Source organism: Schistocerca nitens, chromosome 2, assembly GCF_023898315.1.
Source record: "Schistocerca nitens isolate TAMUIC-IGC-003100 chromosome 2, iqSchNite1.1, whole genome shotgun sequence".
NCBI classification, from domain to species: domain Eukaryota; kingdom Metazoa; phylum Arthropoda; class Insecta; order Orthoptera; family Acrididae; genus Schistocerca; species Schistocerca nitens.
In genome coordinates this window covers 997,813,474-997,832,507 of record NC_064615.1, presented here as the reverse complement: position 1 = coordinate 997,832,507, position 19,034 = coordinate 997,813,474, and the positions used below count along the sequence as shown (strand labels likewise).

Here is a 19,034-nt window from a genome sequence, read left to right as displayed (position 1 = left end):
AACGAAAGCAAATGACCACTATCCGAAGCCTTCCGACTTTTACCGACTTCTACTGATTCAGAACAAGGGAGTCGACTGGCCAACTTGCAGTCAATATACAGTGCCAGGGGCTAATTCCTTCGGAGGGGAACATTCATTAGAGAGCGCGCATGCTGTTTCAAGTGGCAGTGAGTGAATGGTTCATGTCGTGAGTGAAGGCAGGCAGAATTTTGAAGAACAGCATTGTGTTGAACATTGGTGATTATTAAAAGTTAAATAAATGTCAATAGGTAAGCGGTGGAAACTGGACGAGAAGAACAATATCAGTTAGAGAACTAAGTTGTAGTCGGGTTTAAAGTGTATCATGTGGTAAGGTTAATAATTGTATGTGAAAGATAGGGAACAGTAATTGTCCTATACAATGTTCATCTAAATTTTAGTAAGATATTTCCAGAATTGCACTAATTATAGTGAAAATGATATTGGAAAAGTAGCGATAAGAGCGACATAGAACTGTAACTTGTTAAGAGTAGAATTTGTATGTAATAAACAGTGACTAAAATTGCGTACACCGTCACTGTGTATTGTTGTATATAAACTGTGTGTGCATACCTTCATGTACTGCGACGCAGTGAGCAATAAAAAGAAAAACTATATGAACTTCCAGCAGCTGTACGCACTGTAATTGTTCATTTCCACTTCATAATACTTATGTATTTTTTGACGTGGTATTTTTGGAAATAACCATTTTGGCTATCTGGATGATTTGAAAATGCGTGATAAAGTAAATAAAAGTGAAATTTGCAACTTTGGTTGGCTTTTCGGTGTAGTAAATAAAAAACTTAACTGAGGACATGGAGTTGTGACTCAGCCACATTTCTTAACTTTCGCTAGGTTACCTGTATGTCAGTTCTTCACCAACTACCAAATAAATTCCGATTGCCTTTAATTACATTTCCAGCTGCTAATAACCAAAGAAATATGGCAAGACGGGGTGGAGACTTACAGGCTACACCGTGAACCTTCCTCATTCATCCCAATTCCCATTCCATTTAAAATGATTCTTTTGGTGTAACTATTTTGTGTGTACAAGTTCTACATCTGATTGCCATGGTAATAAATAAAAAAAAGACGTTCAGTGTTTTGTTCACAACACGTACAGTTTATTAATTTGTTACATGAATTAGTAAATAATCTAATTACAAAAAATAATTACAGTTACATAGTATTTTAAAGTTCAAGCCTTTTGTACACTCTAGATACATCTTTAAAGATACATAATACAGAAATATTTGTATTTGTTGAAATATCACAATAAAATGTTTCAGAATACTTAAACCTTATACTCTATGTCCAATGATTTTCTGTATGTATGTGTTAGACACTAAGAAACCTCGTGCTTAAAACAAAGAAAAGTGTGTGCTTCAGTGCTTTGGGTGCGATAACGGGAAAAATGACTTCTGTACTCTTACATACAGTCGCAAAATGTCGAGTAAGTGCGACCTAAAAAGTTATCCCTAATTGTTCACCATTTGGAACTATAGGTAAATGACTGGGACAATACCGCCAGAAATACGATTTTAATACTTTTTCATGAGTATTGTACTTTCATATAAGTTTAGATGTCTTAAGTAATAGTACAATAATTGCTTGGTATCAGTGTCGTTCCGAACGTCTCGTCATTCAGCTATTCACTTTTGTATCCCCTTACAGACGTCGCACTGCTTACAAATTACGAAGGCTATTCGGAAAGTAAGGAACGATCGGTCGCGAAATGGAAACCACAGTGAAAATCCGAAAATACAATAACGCTTTTGCAGATGTGTTGGGCTGTGTCTCTAGTATGCCCGTAGACAGTGTCACATCGCTCTTTTCAGTTCTGAGCGCACTGTGAGCGCGTAAAGATGGCTAAAAAATAGTGTCTCCCGCCAACTACGGGTGCCTGTCGAGAGATTTCGCCTGATTTCATGCAACCCCACATAACATAACTGTCATGCATTTCCTTCTCCATGACAGTTCCCGGCCGTACACTTCAGAGGCATCGACGACGCTCCTGCAGCGCTTTTGATGTGAAGTGTTTGATCACCCACTGCACAGCCTGCACTTGGTTCCCTCTGATTTTTATCTCTGTTCAAATGAACCACTGGCTATGAAGACAAAATTGTGGCACAAACAATGAGTTGCAGTCAAAAGTAGAAAATTGTAGGGAAGCACAGGAGGCTCCTTTATGTGGCGAGGGTAATGTGAAGTTGGTTTAACGCTACGACAGATGTCTAAGTCGTACTGGCGACTGTGTAGAGAAGCAACTGGAAGGTGTAGCTAACTGGTGCAAAGAAAACAGTTTTGATTTTCACTGTGGTTTGCGTTTTGCGACCGATAGTTCCTTATATTCGAATTGCCCTCGAATTTTCTCCCGGAGTTTCTCGGAGTGATGTGACCTAACAAAATTTTGTAGGTGTGAGGAGCACCTCCACTACACACGAGTTTTAAAATTGCCGTTGGTGATCGCAGTGCCATGTTGTGCTCCAAATTGGCACAGGAGAGATGCTGAGATGTTAAGTATCGCTCTATGTAAGGAAGTATGCCGACATAAAATATTCTGATCTTAGCACCTTCCTCGTACTGTGGAACTCCAAAATCGAAGCTCGAGAGAGTGACAATGTGGTGACAGGAGTCCCACGGGGATACAGTATTGGGTACCGCCAACAGCGGTGTTGAAATGCTGGTGGGAGGGCTTGAACATCATGGAAAGGAGGTCGGTGTGCACAAGGTTTCGAGCACTGAAGCGGTGGTTAAATATAAGGAGTCGAGTCCAACCAGCCCTGCAGCCCCACGCCCAGAGAGACGGGGTGGGCGATCACAGCGCCGAGTAGGCGGCGACTGCGGCGACGCCGAGCAGCGGCAGCACGAGGGGCGTCGCGACGCCGGCGCCGTTGCAGAGGTCGGCCGTGCAGGTGGAGCACTCCTCCTCGCGGATGTAGGCGCCGGACGGCGAAGGCGGGCACGGGTCCTCGGGCTTCACCCACGCGCAGGAGCGCACCGTCTGGAGGTCGCCGTTGTTCACTGCCAACACAAAACACACATTGTTGGCCGAGGGATCTTTCACAAGAGTGACGTGTGGCAGCAGATGATCAAAAAGGTAAAAGGACAAGGCCTAGTAGTAACCCTTGTATAACAGAGGAGAAATCTCGTTTATTACCAAATAGTTAAGGCTATACCTCCAATGTTCAAAAAAAGGTTGGAACAAAATGATGTACACGATACTAGAGGTCTCACTGACCTAGGCACATCATGCAGTCATGCATTATCCCGTTAGAGCTCACACACAGGACGGTGATTTCTATTGGCACGCTTTGTGACCGTTTCCCAGGCATGTACCGAGCGAATTGGAGCAGTCGTTAGCACACTGGACTCGCATTTGGGAGGACGACGGTTCAAACCCGCGTCCGGCAATCCTGTTTTGGGTTTTCCGTGATTTCCCTAAATCGCAAATACCGGGATGGTGCCTTTGAAATGGCATGGCCGACTTTCTTCCCCATCCTTCCCTAACCCGATGGGACCGATGACCTCGCTGTTTGATCCCCTCCCCCAAGTCAACCAACCAACCACAAAACCAGTCATGTAAACATACTGCTGCCGCAGCGGCACACCGCGAGCAGTCCGGTGTCAACAACAGCTGCATTCGGTTTGTGTTCAGCACTGTAGTACACTACTGGCCATTAAAATTGCTACACCAAGAAGAAATGCAGATGATGAATCGGTATTCATTGGACAAATATATTCTAATAGAACTGACATGTGATTATATTTTCACGCAATTTCGGTGCATAGATCATGAGAAATCAGTACCCAGAACAACCACCTCTGGCCGTAATAACGGCCTTGATACGGCTGGGCATTGAGTCAAAAAGAGCTTGGATGGCATGTACAGGTACAGCTGCCCATGCAACTTCAACACGATACCACAGTTCATCAAGAGTAGTGACTGGTGTATTGTGACTAGCCAGTTGCTCGGCCACCATTGACCACACGTTTTCAATTGGTGAGAGATCTGGAGAATATGCTGGCCAGGGCTGCACTCGAACATTTTCTGTATCCAGAAAGGCCCGTATAGGACCTGCAACATGCGGTCGTGCATTATCCTACTGAAATGTAGGGTTTCGCAGGGATCGAATTAAGGGTAGAGCCACGGGTCGTAATACATCTGAAATGTAACGTCCACTGTTCAAAGTGCCGTCAGTGCGAACAAGAGGTGACCGACACGTGTAACCAATGGCACCCCATGCCATCACGCCGGGTGATACGCAAGTATGGCGATGACGAATACACGCTTCCAAGGTGCGTTCACCACCATGTCGCCAAACACGGATTGCGACCATCATGATGCTGTAAACAGAACCTGGATTCATCCGAAAAAATGACGTTTTGCCATTTGTGTAACCAAGATCGTCGTTGAGTACACCACCGCAGGCGCTCCTGTCTGTGATGCAGCGTCAAGGGTAACCGCAGCCATGGTCTCCGAGCTGATAGTCCATGCTGCTGCAAACGTCGTCGAACGGTTCGTGCAGATGGTTGTTGTCTTGCAAACGTCCCCGTCTGTTGACTCAGGGATCGAGACGTGGCTGCACGATCCGTTACAGCCATGCGGACATGATGCCTGTCACCTCGACTGCTAGTGATACGATGCTATTGGGATCCAGAACGGCGTTCCGTATTACCCTCCTGAACTCACCGATTCCATATTCTGCTAACAGTCATTGGATCTCGACCAACGCGAGCAGCAATGTCGCGATACGATAAACCGCAATCGCGATAGGCCACAATCGGACCTCTATCAAAGTCGGAAACGTGATGGTACGCATTTCTCCTCCCTACACGGGGCATCACAACAACGTTTCACCAGGCAACGCCGGTCAACTGCAGTTTGTGTATGACAAATCGGTTGGAAACTTTCCTCATGTCAGCACGTTGTAGGTGTCGCCACCGGCGCCAACCTTGTGTGAATGTTCTGAAAAGCTAATCATTTGCATATCGCAGCATCATCTTCCTGTCGGTTAAATTTCGCGTCTGTAGCGCGTCATCTTCGTGGTGTAGTTATTTTAATCGCCAGTAGTGTAATTTGCGACGTGGGGGCATACAACACTTTGATAAAGTCATATACAGCAAGACGCTGTCGATCGGTTACATGTCACTCAAAGTGGTGTGTCTAAGGTGTGGAGAAAATACGGAGAGACGGGAAATGTGAACGACGAATCTTGCAGTGGTCGTCCTCGTATAACACCAATGCAGGATCGTTTCCTCTAACTGTCGGTTCGCAGGCGCCCAACATCAACTGCCACAAATATTGGAAATGACTTCTCCCAGGCAACAGGGATTCGTATCTCAGACCTCACAGTGCGTAGAAGGTTGCAACAGGATGGTCTTCATTCCAGGAGACTAGTCAGAGGTTTTTCACTGAACCAACAGAACCGACGCATTCGAGCATCAACATCGGACCATTGCAGAATGGGGTTATGTCATGCTTGCTGACGAGACCAGAATTTGTTTGAGGCCGAAATTTAGACGGGTCAGGGTTTGGAGAAACGCTAAACAACACCAGGAAGCCGATACGTTCAGGAAGGCCATCCGTTTGCAGGTGGCAGTGTTATGTTCTGGGCTGCAGTAATGATGGGAAGGCGGACCCCTCTTATTCCCACATTCGGCAATTTGACTGCATTGGCCAGCACAGTCCTACAGACATGAATGCAGTTGAGCATGTGTGGGACCTGTTGAAGATGGCCATTGCACAGCGTCCGAATCCACCTGACAATCTGCAGGACCTCACTGAAGTTTCCATTGAGGATTGGGACCCCATACCCCAAGATAAACTTGATGGTCTCATCCAGAGCATGCCTCGCAGAGTGGAAGAACTCGTCCGAGTGCGTGGAGGACATACTCACTACTAAATACTGATTATCGTCATCAGGAGATAAAGATTTTCACTGTTTTTTTTGTTTTTGTTTTCAAGGTGTACCGCTTTGTTTTGTGATGTTTTTTTTTGTAACTTCCCAAAATCTTTCTTGTTTTCAGAAGGAACTATGTTTATTTTTTTAATAATGTATTGTCAAACCTCAATGAGTGTGCTATAGGATGTCAATGTAGTAAACTATGTGATATGCCAAACTTTTGCTAAGGTGTATATATTGGATTCTTATTTCTCCTGACCCGATGTAGACCGGTTGTCGACCGACGTCGTCCATCGTGAGTGCCTACATTGGCCCCAGTTAACGCCCGACTGAGAAGCAGTTGCAGTTGTGTTGTGGGGGTACCGCGAGTGACTTGAGTATGATTTTTCTATGTCGTCTTCTCCTGAAGAACAGCATTCTCCTTAATAAGAGAATTACAAAAGTGTACGAGTGCAGCAGTTTAATGAAGAAAGATCTACAAGGGAACTTTCTGAAACTTGCCGACCTTTACTAATTAACTCAGATAAATTCAAGATTACAGAAGCATTTTATCGCAGTTTTGAACGCAAAAGAAACGATATACCAGGTCAGTCTAACTTCATGGTATGTAACAGTGCAGAAGAAAAAACATGTTATCACAAGCGACCACAATTAGCTTTGTGCAATAACTTTTTCATACTCATGTCGGGTATTACTAATAAAGAAGTGTTAATGAGTAATTATGTAAGAGCTGCAGATAGTCAATATTCGCCGTCATTATGTGCCTTCGGGTTGAGATATCGGACTGGAAACATACATGTTTGGTTCGTCAACTCGTCGCTCGCTAATTGGGAGTCATCGGTTGTTGTCGTATCATGCTTCTGTTTCCATTGTAGGCACTTATATTGTAGTCTTAATGTTTGTTTTCATTCCAGTGTCGTGCGATGGTCGCCCAGCATCGGTTAGAGAGGGTTACAAACACAGTGCAGATGTAGCCTAAAACAGTCACCCAGTCACCAAATCCTGCAGACATGTAACGATTTAAAATAGGTAGCAATGTCCTTATACTAAATAGCTGAAGGACCTATACTGGTGGAACATGTTTAGGGGTGAGAAAACACAGAGAGATAGAGGGGGGGGGGGCGTGTAGGGTCTGGGTATAAGCAAATGGATCCATTAGGTAGTATCTGTGAAGATTAGGGTACGTGTTGGGGTGGATGATGAGAGACAAAAGGAGGGAGATTGAGGTGTGCACACGGTCGGAGTATGAAGAGGAAAACGATAGAGAAAGATGGAGAGTGAAGGGGGAAAGAGGAACCCTGGCGTGGAATAGCTTAGCTGATAGGATTTCACTGTCTGCAAGAAGAAGCCGATTGGAGTCTCTTTGGGAGTGGGGATGGGGTGCGTGTAGTTGCATTTTATCCCTGCTATCTTCGGACTTTTAAAGAGTGGATGCCAATCAACGTTGTCAAAAGGCTTCCCTGAATCTACTTGTGATATAAATGTAGCTCTTAGTATTACCCTATGTGTTCCTAAATTTCTCTGGAACGCAAACTGATTTTCCCAGAGATCTGCTTTTACCAGTTTTTTCATGCTTCCATAAATAATTTCTGTCACTACTTTGCAGTCATGACTTATTAAACGGATGCTTCTCTTGGAATCAAAATTGTGGTGCTCTTCTCGAAGTCTGCAGGTTTTTCAACTTTCCCCTATATCTTGCGGAGGAAGGGGGCCAAAGCTCTCCGGAGAACCGTTGCATCTGTCAGTAACGCGCAGCTCTTGTTGCCTTTTGGCGCTGATGGAGACCGACACAGGGGCCTCGCCTCAGTGCGTGCTTTCCTTTGTCGGCGGACAGGGCTGTGCGACCTCAGGCTCTTGTAACTTGAGGCCGAAACCCGAGGTTCGGCAACCATTTTCGTCAAGTCTCGTGGAACACTACACCACTGGCGTGAGCGAGCTCGCGTCATTTAAGCGAGCGTCTAGTCTTTCTCATCAGGATTTCAAAACGACAGGAAGTCGGGGGAGCAACGGGTCAGCTGGCCCGGCAGAAATGCCTTCAAGCGCTGCCGTATTTCGCGGAGTCACTAGTGGATCAGTTAAAGGTAGCACTACCGTCTAACATACGAGTATACAGTCGCGACACTCCTGCTGTGAAAAGTGTTACCGCCAGACAGCTGAAACGACACTAATGCCCCTAGCGGCGAGAAACTCAACCGTAAGATGAACGTTAGTTTTTAATTATTTTCTACTTAACTAACGAAATATTATATTTTTGCGTTCCAAGCAATAGTAAATGATTAAAAGACATGAATGATCGTGAATTAAATGTAAAAAACGAGGAATTTCTCTGATTCAGTGACGTAAAGTACAACTTATTCGCGAAGAAATACTTTCAAATATATGTATAATCACAGCTTACTCGTCTGAAAGCAAGGGAATAAAAACAAATATTTCAGGCATAAGAAGTATGTTTCTTTTGCTTTCCGTTCTTATTTTGGTAGGCACTTTCCTTGACACGTAATACTTTTGCATGGATTTCAGTGATTCACATAATCTTACACTGCACTCGACTTTTTAATTCCACGAATATTTTTGTACATGTAACTAGTTTTGCTTCGAAAGCGAATGGGTTGCAGATTCTTGACGTTTATGGTTCAGACGTAGCAACCATTGTGGAATCGATTTCTTCTGTGTTCGGAAATATTTTTATTGCCTTTGACATTTTATTATTACACCTGTGTGGTTGTCCCTTCAGCCACACTTGCGGTGGCTCATTTGGCACCTTAAGTAATGTAGGTATTCCCATTCCATACAAGTTATCTAAGTTCCATGTACACTGATTTGACTGGAAGTGCAGTGAAAATAACTTCACGTTGTTGTTAGATGCACGACTCTCTCTGCAAAATGTCAGGTCTTTAGCTGTTTACTAGACTTTTTTTGTTCTTTAAAGAAAACGACATTCTTCGTTTAATACCTGTAGGTTACAAGAAACTCGTGAATAAACTGTCCTTTAATGTACTGTTTCGTACCTCCCAGGGTTTTTAGGAAACTGAAGGAAGGTAAATGAGGTGTTATTCTACAATCAGTTTCGACTTTATGGCACTGCATACGCTCCCACACTGTAAGAGCTATGTTACGATTCAGTATAAGTCATATTATTCATACTCGTCCGGTATCACATTCAGAAGTTTAGCTTTCTGTCCGCTTGGAACGCTGCTGTCGCAATGTATACCAAAAATGAGGAGGAGTGTCGTGACGGTATACAGGATATGAGGATATGTTACACTTTGGTATTACTGCCTATAAACAATTGACTGCCGGAATTCGGCCAACCAGCTGGAATAGGTTCCTAGCAGGCTGTGGACACGATTATCTGGCTTTAAATTGAGAACTTTTGTTGTTTGATTCGGTTGCATCAGTACATTAGAATACTGTCTCCCGGAAACATACTCCGGTTTATCAAAATAAAGGTTAACTGCTAGGCAGACAAGTCCGGTATTTCCTGAAACACAACTGTCAAAAAAAAAAATTAGAAGCAGCCCAACGGAAAGGGGACATCGCTTTGATACCGTGTAAGCACGGCTCCAGCAATTGCAAAGGCCTCAGTTCGTCCAAGAGCTTCTTTCAGGTATGCCATAACCATCCGAGGCCAGTCGTTGATGGTTAGAGCCCGTTTCTTTTCCATCATCAGTCTTCTGACTGGTCTGATGCGGCCCGACACGAATCCCTCTCCTGTGTCAACCTCTTCATCTCGACGTAGTACTTACACGCTACGTCCTGAATTATTTGTTGGATGTATTCCGGTCTCTGTCTTCCCTTACAGTTTTTACCCTCTTCAGTTCCCTCTTGTACCATTAAGGTTATTCCCTGTTTCTTAATAGATGTTCTATTGTCCTAGCCCCTCTTTTTGGCAGTGTTTTCAATATGTTCCTTTATTGGCCGCTTATGTGGAGAACCTCCTCATTCCCTATCTGACCACCCCACCTAATTTTCAACATTATTCTGGAAAACCACATTTGAAACTCTTAGATTCTCTTGTGCTCCGATTTTCCACTGTCAGTGACTCACTACTATACGGTTCTGTACTCCAAACGCACATTCTCAAAAATTTCTTCTTCAAATTAAGGCCGATGTTTGATACTAATAGAATTCTTTTGACCAGGAATACCCCATTTGTCCTCCTTGCTTCTTTCGTCATGGAATATTTTGCTTCCTTAACTTCGTCTACTTTGGAACCATCTATTTTGATGTTAAGTTTATCGCTGTTGTAATTTCTGCAACTTCTCATAACTTTTTCCGTTTTCTGGTTTACTCTCAGTCCATATTACGTACTGTTCATTCCATTCAGCACTCTTCTTCAGTTTCACTAAGGATAGCAATGTCATCAGCGAATCTTATCATTAATAATTTTGACCCTGAATTTTAATCCCACTCTTGAAACTGTCTTTTGTTTACATCATCTCTTCTTCGGTGCATAGGTTGAACAGTAGGGACGAAACACTGCATCCCTGTCTTACACTCTTTTTAATCCAAGCACTAAGTTCATGGTCTTCCACTTTTATTGTTCCCTCTTGGTTCTTGTACATACTGTATATCACCAGTCTTTTCGTGTAGGTTACTCTTGTTTCTCTTAGTATGCCGAACATGTTGAACTACTTCACATTGTCGAACGCTTTTTCTAGATCGACAGATCGTTTGAGTGTACTTGACTATCTTCAGCTGCAGTCGTTGAGCTGTGCGGCTGGTCCCGGCGGAGGTTCGAGTCCTCCTTCGGGCATGGGTGAGTGTGTTTGTCCTTAGAGGATAATTTAGGTTAAGTGGTGTGTAAGCTTACGAACTTATGACCTTAGCAGTTAAGTCCCATAAGATTTCACACACATTTGAACATTTGAACTGTCTTCAGTGCCGGCCGCGGTGGCCGAGAGGTTCTAGGCGCTTTAGTCCGGAACCGCGCGACTGCTACGGTCGCAGTTTCGTATCCTGTGAGTGATGTCCTTAGGTTAGTTAGGTTTAAGTAGTTCTAAGTTCTAGGGTACTGATGACCTCAGATGTTAAGTCCCATAGTGCTCAGAGCCATTTTGAACTGTCTTCAGTGTTGCTTCCAACACCAAGCGCAAATCAGAACGGCCTTTCTGGTACCTCTATCTTTCCTAAAGCCAAACTGATCGTCATCTAACAGAGTCTCAGTTTTCTTTTCCTTTCTTCTGCATATTTTTATTGTCAGCAGCTTGCATGCATAAGATATTAATCTGATTGTGGGATAGTTTTCACATCTGTCTGCCACTGCTAGCTTCGGAATTGTATGGACGCAATTATTCCGAAAGTGTGATGTTACCTCTCCAGTCTCTTAGATTCTACACAAGAACATGAATAATCGTTTGGTTGCCATTTCACCCAATGGCTGTACGAATTCTGATGGAATGTTTTCTATCCCTTCTGCTATATTTTACGTCAAGTATCCCAGAGGTCTTTTAAATTTTGACTCTAGTACTGGATACCCTATGTCTTCCTTAGCGACTCCCGTTTTTTTTTTTTTTTTTTTTTTTTTTTTTTTTACCAACTCACTCGACAATTCAAATGGCTCTGAGCACTATGGGACTTAACTTCTGAGGTCATCAGTCCCTTAGAACTTAGAACTTCTTAAACCTAACTAACCTAAGGACATCACACACATCCATGCCCGAGGCAGGATTCGAACCTGCGACCGTAGCGGTCGCGCGGTTCCAGACTGTAGCGCCTAGAACCGCTCGGCTACCCTGGGCGGCACACTCAATTCCTCCTCCTCACAGAGGCCTCCAGCGAACTCTTTCCTGTGCGTTTAACAGTCGAATTTCCATTGCGTTCTTAATGTTACCGCCCTTCCTTTTCAATTCACCAAAGATTGTTTAGACTTTTCTACATGACGAGTCAGTCCTTTCGACGATCATTTCTTTTTCGATATCTTCACATTTTTCCCGCAGCCATTTCACCTTTCCCGCCCTGCACTTCCTATTTATTTCATTCCTAGGTGAATTGTGCTGCTTTATTCCCGTCTTTCCCTGAACGTTTTTGTACTTCTTCCTTTCGTCGCTTAGTTGAAGTATTCGTTCTGTTCCCAAGGTTTCCTTTGTGTTACCTTCCTTGTACCTATGCGATCCCGTAGAGGCACCGATTCGTGGGGACGTTGATTGCTATGTATACACCGTTATTCCATATAGACCCAGACGTTTTATATGGAATTAAGAATAGATGATTTAGCAGACCATAGGTTGTTGGATAGGGTGCCCAGTTCTTCGTTCAACAAAGAATGTATGTGTGAAGTCCCATGAATGTGGCTATTATCATCTTGGAAAACAGGAGTGTTAAGAGCATCCTCGAGTTGTGGAATAAATGTCATGTTCACATTTAGATGACCGATTGGGGCCAGGTCATGGTACTGAAAACCCAGTTATCACAGAATCATTTCCGATATAAACCACTCTCTCCACACGCTAAGGGTAAAATGACTCACTGGGCACCTTGCATCTTCGGATCGCGGGAGCTGATGACCGCGCAGTTGAGCGCCGCACAAACCACACATCATCATAATCGTCATCGTCATCTTCGGACCAGACTATTTGCCTTCTGTCAGCCGGTTCTTCTATCGTTCGATCCATTGAAGATGTGCATCAGCATGCGCCACTGTGACTATAGATGGAGTCATGAATGATGGCGGTCGAATTTACTCTTGTTCTTTGCAACTACGTCATGAATACTCCCACAGCCAATGAGTGGTCAGTACTGTTCTGAGCGCTCCGCTGTGAATGTTAAAACACGGTTTATTGTATAAAAAAGAGAATAGTTCTAAAAGAACGAATAAAATGAATGTGAATGTTGTAGCCAATACGAGTATCAAGCGTGATCGTAGCCACTTATTTAGTCAATATTTATCCCAGTTCTTGCGAGTTGTCATCGCTGATGGTGGTAGTAAGCGTCAAGTTCTACATAAGCAAGCGAGAAATGGACTGGTAAGGTAAGGTATGATGAAGTTCTGTGGATAATGGGTGAATAAAGGAATATATTGAAAACACTGACAAGAAGGCGGGACACGATGGTAGGACATCCGCCAACACATCAGAGAATACCTTCCACGGTACTAGAGAGGACTGCAGAGAATAAAATCTGTAGAGGAAGACAGGGATTGGAATACATCCAGCAAATAATAGAGGACGTAGATTCCAAGTGCTACACTCAGATGAAGAGGTTGCCACAGGAGAGTAATTCGTGGCGGGCCGTATCAAACCAGTCAAGAGAATGATGACTCAAAAAATATTACTGTTCATCTGCTCCGCCATTTCAGCCATGCGATTGTGGAACAAATTACCCTGAAACTTGCATCTTATCCAAAACCACTTTGCAGTCTTTCTGTCCAACAGAAAACCGGTATCTGTCACAATGTAAGTTATCCATGCTTTTCTCGTCCCTTTCTAGTTCTCTCTTCTTCCTTTCATTTCATCTACTGATCTTACCCTTTTATTTCTCGTTGTTCTTTCTGTACTGTTGTGTATATATTGCTCATACTCACTGAGGATCTCTGGTTAGCTGTAAGAGAGGGCCTGAAATCCCTAACCTTGTCGGGTGAAATAAATGCATAAATAAATAAATAAATATGGTCAATGTGTATGGTCGGAAATGAGTGTTGATATGCAACTTCAAGACAAAAAACACGATACTACTCTTATTACTCAAGCACTGTTTGCCTTGGACGTATTGGGTTTTTTCGAGCCTGAACTAGAACAAAATTTTATCAACATCGATCAGCTCAGTGGTAGTACAGGAGGAGTTTACCACAGACTTGTTCTTGCTCTACGAAGGAAAAGCAAACACGACGCAGCTCCTGCGGGGCCTGGAGCAAGATGACGCAGAAATGTTTTGAGCAGCGGACCGAAATAGCTCGAAGACTACCTTCATGAATCGAACATGTTGTATCAGATCTCAGCCCTCAAACATTTCGACTGGAACCAACAATGGATTCGCAGTAAACAGTTTATCGTCTGTCATTGAGCTGATCGATTTTTGACAAAACTTTATATAGCATAAAAACATATATCAAGTCAAAAAATAATAATTAACTAACAGGCCACGAAAAATTATTGTCTATCAGTGCGAGCAGTCTCATTTATTTCGTGTCATTACTGTCAGGTCTGAAAATTGGTGCACAAACGTCTTTCTTGGTGGAGTCGAGTTTGTGGGCAAGCAATTGGGCAACAAGGTTGCTAGAATGCAGTTTGTGGGATGTATAACGCACACAGAAATGTTCATTACGTTTGAGGAGGGAAGGGAATGTGATGACTTGTTATGGAGTTCGTGGAGTGGAGAGTAAACAAATGTCGATAGCTACGCAGAGACATTCGAATACATGGAGGGAGTGATACAATTTTGGGGACATCAGTAATCCAGGCGAAGGACTGCTCATATCGGTGGTCTGTAATTGACAAGGGCAATGGAGAGATGCAGTCAACATGTTCGGCCAGTAATTAGCCGTAGTCTCTTATGCAGTAATCATTCGTGTTTCCATATTATTTTATGATCGATTTTTACACTGAGGTATTTTAGTATTTAGTTTGTTGAACAGGACGATCATACATGGTTAAGTAGAAAACATAGAGGTAGAATCCCTGGTACGACTGGTACACGCTATGATTCAGTTGCCCCTGCTGATACGATTCAAGCAACCCGCAACAACCTCAAAAACCACGTGTGAGATTTTCACAATTATGTATTCTCTCGCTCGCTACGCGCGAACTGTTTGCCCTGCAGAAATTTAATGTAGCTAAATCTTGTACTGGGATAGATTTTTGCTAAAGGCCACCGTTTTCGATTTGTTAAAGAAAAAGTGTTTAAAGGTAACTTTCTTGAATAATTCGAAAACTACGGCCTCTAGCGAAAACATATCCCAGCACAAAATTTAATTAAATTAAATTTGCTACAAAAAGGTCCTGTTCATTTTTTATGTAGGACTAACAGTTTGTGCAAAGTGCTCGAGACAATATTAAAAGCTTGCGTGTGGTTTTTGAAGACATTGTGGGTTGCATAAAAGTTATCAGCACGGACAGCTGAATGAACCTGTGTAACTTTTTTGCAAATTTTGAAAAGTTTTATTTTAAGAAATCACTGCTTGCACAATGAATTAAGTGACTGCAGTGAAGCTGGGGGGGGGGGGGGGGACCATTACGATTTCTGCATGGTTGAGTGGACGTTTAGAGAATCAGCATTGCTCACTCAATGGAGAAGGTGGACAAGAGAAGTTGGTTTAGGCATAGCGGCAGTGTGAACGTCATAAAGGATCCTTCAAAAAGCGCGCCTGTTTTGATTCGCGTGATATATTTTTGTTTGTCGGTTGCCTACAATGTTGTTTATCATTTCGATTTCCATAATTATTCCGATTGTTGTTTCAGTGCGAATTTCTTCGATTTTTTCACTGTGTGACTAACCATGGAGCAATTTACTATTGCACAGCCTGTGTTACTAGTGAAAATATTTTATCAGAGCGGACAAAATTATGCAGCAACAGTGGGACATCTTCGAGCTATTCTAGGGCACAATGAAGTCTGCAGGCTTACCGTGAAGTTCAATGAAACAGGTTCAACAATGAACATTAAAGTGACGATGTGCACTTCCACTTAAATGTATTTTGTGAATAAGCAGAACTGCTATGTCTGGGGGTAACAAAACCATTGCATGGTTCAAGAGACGGAATTGTATCTACAGTGAATGACGGTCCGGCCTCGCTTTTGGGTAGGTGGCACCATCGCCCCTTATTATTTTTGAAGATAAGACGGGACAAGCTGTTACGGTTAGTGGAAACTCATACCGTGCGATTATAACGTTTTTTGTGGCCTCATTTCACTGGAATGAACTTCGGGAATTTTGGTTTCAGCAGACTGTCACACTGAGTTGAGCGTTTTCCGGCTCGCCTACTTCGCTTTGTTGTGGCCAACAATGGTCACAAAGTCTTGTGACTTAAACCCTTGCGATTTTTTTTCTTTCCGGGTATCTTGAATCATCCGCGAGTTAAAGCAGGAAATCCGACGTCTTGTTGGTGAAATGCAAGTGGAGTCTTGTCAAACAATCATTGCGAATTTCAGGGGCAAAGTTCTCCCATATCAGCGTAGCAGACGAGGTCAAATTCCAGACATCATTTTCAGTACTTGAAATGGGAATGTGCGATAAAATATCTGTGTGTTTCGTTAATATGTTTAGTTTAAGTCAAAATAGATTATAAAGTTGACGTGTTTGTCTTAGCTCGCCTGATTCGCGTCTTTAGAATCAGTTGTGTGCCAGAAAAGGGGCTTATAACACAAAGCTTACGTCTTACAGTTATAATGAAATTTGTGAAACAAGGCTAGAAAAGCGTTACTTTCAATTAATACAACATACATTGTTTCATCAAGAACTCACAGTTCAATAAGTTAACAAACGATTTGAGGAAATAAAGTACAACATTTAACAAAAAACCGGCGCATATGCAAGGTCATCCGTACATAGAGGGGACGCAACAGAATCTTGGCGTAGGCCTGCAGCGGGGTAGAAGATACGAGAAATGACGACAAAGAATGGGCACACTGAATACCTACATGTAGGTCTGGTAAGCAAAGCAAGTGAGAAGGGTAAATTATGACCGCCACTGAAACAATTAGAATAAAAGCATTTTTAATTTAATGAAATGCATTCTATATTACAAATTGCCAAGACTGAAGCAGAGGAATGATATTTTCAATAGACTGGAAAAATTTTTTGGGAAAGTAGTACAGCGATGGAGTAAGGACAGCGACGTGTGTCGGATCTACAATTACAAAACTTCCCACAGCATTGTGGAAAGTGTGCACTTACATGGCGTGTAGAATATAACTGGTCCGGAAAGAAATTTCATGCGCCATGTGATAGGCAAGCTAACGTAGAAACTACGGAAACTGCCGGTAGCAATGTTAGCAATGTAGGAAAAGACAGATTGCTATGTACCGTAAAGAAGACACGTCGAGTGGGGCCCGAGATGCTGAAGTTGAGGGTCGTGTGTGAGTAAGGTGTATTTGCTTGTGTGTGTGTGTGTGACTGTTGTGTGTATCTCTCTTCACTGACGAAGGCTGTGGCCGAAAACTGTACGTGAAAGTCTTTTAATCGTGCCCGTCAGCAACTTGAAGTTTCTTCTTTACGGTAAGTAGCGATCTGTCATTTCTTACACTGTTGATATTGATACCTAATTTATAACATCCACCCCAGATGAGGTTGATGTTGTGTTGCCTACATTAAGGCGCATGAAATACGTACCCGGCCAGTTTTATTTTATCCACTCTGTATTAGGACGGGGGTCGGACGCACACGTACCTCTCTGCTTGACCTTCTTGCAGACGGGGATCTCCTTGGGCTGAGTCCCTGTAACGCCGACGCTCTGGCAGTCGGTCATCGGCACGTACGACTTGTTGAACGGGTCGCCGCAGTTCTTGTTTGCCACCGTCGAGCACGTGTAGCACCGCAGCGTGTCTGCAAAGTACAGGAAAACAACACTGGTCAGCTATACGTTACGTTCACGCTGGCCGCGATACTTCGCTGTGGCGTACATTGTGTTCATTGTTGCCAAGGGGAAAAAAAAAACAGATATAATTATTCTGCAGTTACCATGGTTTCCCAGGAATATACATATGCCACAAACATTTATTAACTACCTGTTTAAACAGCCAGTCATCATCGTCATCATCAGATACCATAAAATTTTCAGAAGTTTGTGTCCCACAGCCCGTAAATATTTGGAGAACCTCAAGAGCTCCTGATAAAATGTCTTTTTTTAGCAACCAGTTTCGGCCCACGGACCGTCATCAGGTTCTTAAAAGCGTTTATAGGACCATATTAGGTTACATAAAACCATTGGCTTCAGAGAATAGAATCATGAATTCGTTACAATCTGACGCCAATGATTTTACACTAAGGTGCCAAAAGTCATGGGACATGCACATATACAGATGGCAGTAGTCCCGTGTGCACGAGGCATGAAAAGGCAGTGGATTGGCGGAGCTGTCATTTGTATTCAGGCGATTCATGTGAAGGTGTTTCCAACGTGATTATGGTCACACGACGAGAATTAACAGACTTTGATCGCTGAGTGGTAGTTGGAGCTAGATGCATGGGACATTCCATTTCGGAATTCGTTAGGGAGTTTAGTGTCTCTAGATCCACAGTGAAAAAAGTCTACCGAGAATACCAAATTTCAGGCATTACCCCTCACCCTGGACAACGACCGAGAGCAGCGGCGTTTGCGTTAAGTTGTCAGTGGTAACAAACAAGCAACACTGCGTGAAATAACCACAGAAATAAATGTGGGACATACGACGAATGTATTCGTTAGAACAGTGTGCGAAAGTTGGCTGTAATGGGATGTGGCAGCAGACGAACAACACGGCATCGCTTGTAGCGCCCTCTCCTGGGCTCGTGACCATTTCGGTTGGACCAGAGACGACTGCCGAACCGTGGCCTGGTCGGATGAGCCCCAATTCCAGCTGGTAAGAGCTGATGATAGGGTTCGAGAGTGGCGCAAATCTCACGAAGCCATGGACTCAAGTTATATACATCTACATCTACATACACACTCCGCAATCCACCATACGGTGCGTGGAGGAGGGTACCTCGTACCACAACTAGCATCTTCTCTCCCTGTTCCACTCCCAAACAGAACGAGGCAAAAATGACTGCCTATATGCCTCTGTACGAGCCCTAATCTCTCTTATCTTATCTTTGTGGTCTTTCAGCGAAGTATAAGTTGGCGGCAGTAGAATTGTACTGCAGTCAGCCTCAAATGCTGGTTCTCTAAATTTTCTCAGTAGCGATTCACGAAAAGAACGCCTCCTTTCCTCCAGAGACTCCCACCCGAGTTCCTGAAGCATTTCCGTAACACTCGCGTGATGATCAAACCTACCAGTAACAAATCCAGCAGCCCGCCTCTGAACTGCTTCTATGTCCTCCCTCAATCCGACCTGATAGGGATCCCAAACGCTCGAGCAGTACTCGAGAATAGGTCGTATTAGTGTTTTATAAGCGGTCTCCTTTACAGATGAACCACATCTTCCCAAAATTGTACCAATGAACCGAAGACGACTATCCACCTTCCCCACAACTGCCATT

The 19,034-nt window shown here is 43.4% G+C and overlaps 1 protein-coding gene across 1 annotated transcript in view; it reads right to left on the bottom strand.

The window, feature by feature from the left end:
- Nucleotides 1–1,118: 1,118 nt before the first annotated feature.
- LOC126237321 (uncharacterized) overlaps nt 1,119–19,034 on the bottom strand; it is a 127,612-nt gene continuing 109,696 nt past the window's right edge. The window contains exons 2-3 of the mRNA XM_049947290.1: nt 17,247–17,402; nt 1,119–3,042 (exon numbers count right to left, since the gene is read on the bottom strand). Of these exons, the coding sequence (XP_049803247.1) occupies nt 2,837–3,042; nt 17,247–17,402 (362 nt within the window). The 3' untranslated portion in view covers nt 1,119–2,836. The remainder of the gene's footprint in view (nt 3,043–17,246; nt 17,403–19,034) is intronic.